This window comes from Kryptolebias marmoratus, linkage group LG3 (assembly GCF_001649575.2).
Source record: "Kryptolebias marmoratus isolate JLee-2015 linkage group LG3, ASM164957v2, whole genome shotgun sequence".
NCBI lineage: Eukaryota > Metazoa > Chordata > Actinopteri > Cyprinodontiformes > Rivulidae > Kryptolebias > Kryptolebias marmoratus.
Window position 1 is genome coordinate 25,263,092 of NC_051432.1, and position 7,139 is coordinate 25,270,230.

Genomic DNA, 7,139 nt, shown 5'->3' on the forward strand with positions numbered 1-7,139 from the left:
TTTCTCGGCTGGCCTGGGAACGCCTTGGGATTCCCCCAGAGGAGCTGGCCCAAGTGGCTGGGGAGAGGGAAGTCTGGGTCTCCCTGCTTAGGCTGCTGCCCCCGCGACCCGACCCCGGATAAGCGGAAGACAATGGATGGATGGATGGATTATTCCTAGTTTTTGTTTTGTTTCGTTTATTCAGTCACTTCGGCTGTTTTTGTAGGTAAACAAACACACGTGGTCACAAATTTTGCTTATAAATTAATAATTTGATGACACATTAATCGTCAATATGAGAAAAAACTGTAGATTATTTTCTTATTCGGTCGTCGTGACTTTGCAATGAGTACCTTTAAATGTTTAAGATGATGTTCTTGTGTGTGGATGTGCACATGCACATACCTGTTCATATATTTGCGTGTTTCTGTGTGTGCACGTGGCACGGTGTGTGCCTGCAGAGTTCTTCGACCTCATATCCAAAGCTCAGAGCAACCGAGCCGACGACCAGCGAGGCCTGCTAAACAAGAGCGACCTGCAGCTCCCAGACTTCCTGCGCCTGTTGCCGCCGGCCGCCGACCAGACTGCGTCTCCTCCTCGCAACCCTGAGCCCAGTAGCTCCACCCCCAACTCGCGTCACCCCAACAACGGCAGCGGTCGCCGGGGTAACAAGTCACGCAGCAACGACCGGGGAGGCGTAGGCAGCACGAAACTGCTTAGCGCGAGCCATCAGTCGCAGAGCTTGGACTCTGCGCTGGGCACGGAGGGTGGAGGGGGCAGGAAACCCAAACCGCCTCCCCTGTTTCCAGCCACTGTCTCCCCCATCCACCCAACCCGAGCCGCTCCGCACATCCTTCAGGACTCCGCCATCCAAATGCTCGAGGAGGACACCTTGTCTGATTTGACTCTAGTGGGAGAGGGCGACATTAACAGCCCCAGCCTCAACTACGTCACCCCCTCAGCCCTTCTGAGTAAGCCCCTCCCCCGACCTCAGCAGCAGGCACGGGACGGTCGACCTAGCTCAGGTACTTTCCCGGTGTGACTCTGTTCACCTTACAACCTTCACCTCACCTGACCTCTCGTGGGACCGGAGGCCCGCCGGAGTCAGTTTGAGTTCGCTTTGGTTCAAAATGCATCTAGATCTCCTCCTTTTCTTCCACTGAACTGCGTAGGAAAAAAAAAAAAGTTTGTTTCATTAGATAACTCTGCAGTTTAATGCTAATTAGATAAATGTTTTACCCCAATTTTGTATAACAATACACCCAACAAATGTAAAGATTACAGCTAAGACCTTAATAACTTGATAGGAAATAGTTTTAGACAGTGAATTAGAAAAAAGTGATGTGTGCACTACTTTACGGCCAACTCTAAGTTGCAAACAAACTTAGAAAAAAAAAAAAAGGTGTCATTACACAAAGAGAGGAAAAATGGATGCATTAGGCTTGCACAGAGTTTGCTCTGGAGTCTCCCCCTGTGTGGTGTGTATCTGTGTGAACCTTTGAATGGACTTGCTGTGGATTGTTTTTTTTTATTCTAAGAGTCAGAAGATTGAGGACGAGCGTGGGAGGAGTTGGTGAAGACCAGTGCCAATTTCACTCCTCAAGCCCCCAAATGTAAAGAAGCTAACAATGCACTTTAGCCAGTCATAAACAAGACTTTACACATTTTTGAATTCACGTTTCCTCCTTATTCTTCATTACATGAACTTTTCAGAACGTGGTTTAACTGCCAGCAGTTCAGAAAACAGTTGATATCTGTTTAAAATCAGTAGAAATGACGTTCTAGGAGCCGTATCGAAGCTAGAATAAATGCTGCAGGTTTAAGCAGATCAGATGATCATATATCGGGGCCTCAGCAGGCCGAACTAAATCCTAAACACAAACTTTCCGGATCATTTCAAGCCGTCTTTATTTCCATCTTTGTTGTCTTACCTCAGGCATTTATTGTCCCGCTCACGTCCAATCATGCTCCCCCATCCAGAATTATGTGCACTGACTGTAAACGAGCAGATTTTCTTTTTTTCGCCAACATTTGTACTTTAATTAGGAATACTTTCAGACAGCAGGAATAATTGGAGCAACTTCCACGGAGTTTCTAAGGGTTTTCCCTTCCCTTCATGCTGTACAATGTAACTATCAGTACATTAATTTATGCCTCGTTCTCTTCATGTTTACGTTCTGTCAGTTAAAAAGTATTAATTTGTAAATAGTTCACTTTCTGAAAGCAGTCGTTGTGGAATGGCGTAGCAGCTGTTTATTGAGTTGTGTTTCGACAGGAATCAGCTCCGCTCGGCGGAGTTGACTTTACTGGCTGTAAATAGGTCAAATAAATGTTTTAGAGGTTGTATGTAGCCTCTTGTCTTGGGTTTTATTGATACTGGATTTGTTCTGTCTGATAGTTAAAGCAGCGTTAAAACACACTAACCGTTAACTTTGGATTAGGAAGCATTTAAAGGTTCCTTCAGATCAAATATCCAGCCTAAGTTTTTACAGGTTTGACCACTGGTAAAAAGTGATTTATTATGTTTACTGAAACACTATATTAATTGTGTTTATGCCGCTCATATCATTATTGATTTGTAGCTCCGCAGAACTGCAGCCAACATCCTGACAGAGTAATAAAAACACTCCAAAGGTCACTAAAACACGTTTACATCACGACTGTCAGACTCCTTAAAGGCTCCTAAAGCTGCACAAAAACCATTTTTTCCTTTTCTTTCAGAAGTCTGATTTCATTTTACTAATACAAGCTACAAAATATTTGTCTTTTTTTATTATGTTAAACTTGGAACAGAAATAATTGACATTGGTGTATCCGGTACTGAGAAATCCAAAGTATAAAATGTTGAAATCTTTAGTAATACTTCAACTTTTTCCAGTCTGAACCCAAGAAATCTGGATGTAAACCTGGTTTAATTTGTTAATATGTGTTTATTGGTCTATTTAAGGTCTATAAGACATCTCAAAGAAGTTTAAGACATTTAAGTATTTTTAAACAGTTGTCAGCAGGTCAATGTGATAATAAGTATTTTCTATAAAAGTGTTTGAGGAGCAACAAATGAGGAAGAAAATAATTAAAGTTCCTAAAAGTATATATATTCTCTGCCATTCTTAATGCCTTTAAACTATTAATAATTCCAGTTTGTAAGAGAAAAAGGTGTGATTTCTGATAAAAACCATGGCAGGACAGAGATTTATGGTTCATCGGTAGCTGATATAAACACGTGAACGGTGGAGATGTTTTGAGAAAAAAGTTCAGTTGTACAAATACTCAGCTTGGCAGCACGTATGAAGACATTTTTGGATTTGGAGCAACATATGGTGCCTTTCAGGCAACAAACAGGTTGTTCTCAGCGTGAAACTGGAAATCTCTCTAAACATCGGAGCATTTATTAGCTGTTGTCCCATTTCATCAAAATAGAAATTAAAAATCATAAATGTGGCAACAGCTTTGCACTGTTGTCACATTTATTATTTCCCAAAAACACCTGACTCCAGGAAGAATTGGAAAAAATAACACCTATCGTGTTTTAGTCTTGGTGTTTTTAAATTCAGAATGTTTTTATTTAAGTTTTGTAAGAAGAAACTGTTGCAGAAATCCATGTATATTAACAAATAGAATAAAGTTTACAGGTTAGGCTTAGGTTCAGAGTGTCCCCAGTAAAACTAAAATGAAAATAAATGTAAAAATGAACTTGTGTTTTTATAATGTGTTGTAAAAGTTTTATATCCTTACACAGATTAATCAGATTTATTTGATTAAACAGTGATAAAACTGCTGGCATTTCATTAGGAACCGCAGACAGGTTGAATTTATTGTCTATACATTATTCAAATGGCTGAAGCAAACTTCTGGAGATTTTTAGAACAACTGAAGTGCTTTGAAACAACAACCGGGTGTTTATTCTTTAAATGTGATGCTTAGTGCCGTAATATGAATCTAAATTCTTCGGGTTTATCAACAAAACTGACTGCAGTGAAATGTGACTCAAGTATTTATTTGACCTTTGGCACCAAATTGTTGCCCTTAATGTTTGTATTTTATATTCCTGTCATTACTATAGAACAGTAAGAGCATCACAAACAATGATGGCTGATATTCGGTATTATTTCTATTTAAACATTTATTTTTACATGTTTAATTGGTAAACAGCTTTTGTAGTTAAACGTAATTTTCTTCAGTACCAGCTGAAAAGACTTGTTGAGCTTCTGGTTTCGTTCTCCGTTTTTTATTTTTTATTTTGTCTTACTTGATATTCCCTTCCACTCTTTTAGCTTCTCTCTTCTTAGAGTGTATCTGTATGTGTGTGTGTGTGTGTGTGTGTGTGTGTGTGTGTGTGTGTGTGTGTGTTTGTCTGCAGGACGGGGCTTTTGTTTTTGAGGTACAAAGGCTTTCGGGGAAAGTGGGCCAATTGCTATGCATGGCTGCCACTCTGCCCGGCATCTTGTTTGGCGAGCGTTGTCATTCCCGACTCTTTAATAGTCCACAAACACAACTAAGGTCTGTTTCTTCCTCGTCGTTATACACACACACACACACACACACACATTTCCACCTCACACACCATGCTTGAGGCTCACAGAAGTACATTTCTGCGTGCGTCTTTCGCGTCACATGATGGCGTTATTCCGTTGCTGTTTTTCTTTAGAACGGCTCCTTATAGACGCTTTTTGTTTGTTTCCTCGGAGACCAACTTGTGACGGCAACAGCAAACGATTTCATTTAACCAGAAAAAAGATGCTCGCACGGATACCGAGAAGTTTGTCTGTTTTCTGCTGATTCGTTATCAGAAAAATCAAGTTTCCATTCAGGGGAGACGAGCTGGAATGGCCTTCAAGTGATTCTGGATCAAAAAGGACAATAAAATGAAGGTTATTCGAACAAATTGCTTCTCTTTTAGCTTATTTTTAAATCATTGAATTCATCAGCTTTACTGATCGTAGAGAAACGTGTTATTTAACAAGAAACTGCAGCACTTTCTTCAAAGTAAACCGGTCTTTGGTTGCAGTTAGTTTCCCTGTGATGGGACGCGCTGAGTTGCATTTCCTAATTAAATGGGAGAACCTTCACAGAAACGGCTATAGGAATTAAGTTTGGCTCCGTGTTTCAACTCACCGGCTTGTTGCTGTGCCCACATCAGGTGGCCAACAAAAATAATTGCCTCCAAGCGACTTGAACGGCTCTTGGATGGACTGCCTTTGAGATGAAGAGTGAAAACACAAACATTTTATCAAGCTGGATAAAACTAATTTTGTTTAGGTGTTAATATTAACAAGTATTTTCTATTGTTCTGACTGATTAGAGCTCTGCTCAGGCTGAACTACATGATATTTCTAATTTAAATATATGTGTAAATGAGTAAAGTCAGTATTTATCTCTCGGCTCCTAAAGGGGAAGGCAGAGCGATAATGTTTTTGCTCCTGTCTGTGTGCATAAACTCTTAACACGATGTGATCCAGTTCTACTCAAGTTGAACATCCTTTAATCCATTTTCCAGTGACCCTTGTTCAGAAACACGACGACCCTCTGAAGAGACGTTTCCTGTATCTGTGTCATTCACCGCCTGACGAGCTCTGCAGACGGCCGCTGCAGACGAGTGCTGCAGACGGCCGCTGCAGACGGCCTCTGCAGACGGCCGCTGCAGACAGGTTCTGATTGATTGCTTCGGCCCCCAGTCTCTGTGTATGTTGTCAGACCAGTTTTCCACACCCTCTGGACATTCAGAGCACCGATCTGGTGGTCAGATAGCTGCGAGCGTGATTTGTTAACTTTCACAGACTTCTGGGTTACAAATGGTCACTTTTAAGATGTGACTCGAATGTTTACGCTAAATGACACAAAATCCCTTGTCTCTGTCACACTCAGTCACAACACCTGCTGCCAGCCTCCAGGGGAAGGCTCATTTCATTAGTGACAGATCAGTGATGGATAATCAGCGGCTGACAGGATGCTGCGTCGAGCTTTGATCACACAGAGTTAAACTGATGTTTTCTGCTTTAAAGGGTCAGCAAAGTGGCAAAACCCAGCACTTCTGAGCTGATAGGATCACTGTAAACACTGCTTAGACTGTCGTTCTTCTCCTCATATCCTGTACCTCAGGATGGAGGTAGTCACAGGACTGAAAGAGTCTGTCTGTGTAAGACAGCTGGCATTGTAAAACACATCCTTCTAACCAAAGATGATGTCTCTCGGTTGATTTGGAAACTCTGACCTGTTGTCTGTTTGGTCTGTGTGGATTTTAAAGAGAAACTGGCAGCTCACAGTGGTGTCTCAATGTTAGTGAATCAGAATTGCGAGAGAACAGGTAAATTCAACAGGTCAAGTTTTGAGTGGCTGTTTTTTTATTTTTCTTTAAATCACGGCCTAATTTCATGTGAGTGGCTCGCAAAACTGGCACCTTCCTGACATCTGTGTGCTTTTTAGACCTAAACATTGGGGACTGTAGCTTCGAATGTTTTCTGGAGAGCTTCTAAATGCAGCTGTAGAATTTACAGATGTCGGAGATGCCTGCAACGACTCTATGACAACTTTGAAACTTTTTGAGCACGTTCAAAATTTAAGTGGCAGGGCAGTGAGGTTCTGAAAATCCCACGCAAACGCTTCGAGACATTTTGGAGACTCTGTCCCTCATGAAACCTCCAACATTCGTTCAAGATACTATCTTTAATGAGGATTTGTGTAAAAATGGATTAGGAATAAGCGGCTCGTAACCAGTCAGCTGACCAATCAGAGCGTTATTATATAAACAATAAATAGTTGTCCAATTTTCCATTAGAAGCTCATAATAATAAAATCTTTAAAATATTGTCACTTATCTAAGAAATGGTTATATTTTGTGATTAATGATCGCAAAATTAAACTTTATTTTTCATTAAATGATAAAATGTTAGACACTGTGTTATTGTTATTTTTTACTTCAAGTTTTGCTCTGATGAACACAGGAATGGGAAAAGCTAAATGCAAGAAATATTTACTTTTACTCTCCAACCTTTCAGCCTGTTTGCAGTTAGGATTTGTCACAGCAGGAAGTTTAATTTGTTTCAGAAGCGTTTCAGAAGTTTTTATTTATTTTTTATAAACGTGTACTCTAAGGATTAGAGCCTAACTTTTTCATTTGGCTCAAGAAAAGACAAAGCTGTTTGCAACACAAGTTTTAAATT

General features: G+C 40.6%; 1 protein-coding gene across 5 annotated transcripts in view; it reads left to right on the forward strand.

The window, feature by feature from the left end:
• rgs12b (regulator of G protein signaling 12b) overlaps nt 1-1,442 on the forward strand; it is a 59,142-nt gene extending 57,700 nt beyond the window's left edge. For 4 of the 5 annotated variants that reach the window (XM_017416982.3, XM_037974901.1, XM_025006085.2 and 1 more), the window contains one exon: nt 441-1,442. In XM_017416982.3, the coding sequence (XP_017272471.1) occupies nt 441-1,021 (581 nt within the window). In that variant the 3' untranslated portion in view covers nt 1,022-1,442. The remainder of the gene's footprint in view (nt 1-440) is intronic. The other variant, XM_017416984.3, reaches the window with a different exon arrangement.
• Nucleotides 1,443-7,139: the final 5,697 nt, after the last annotated feature.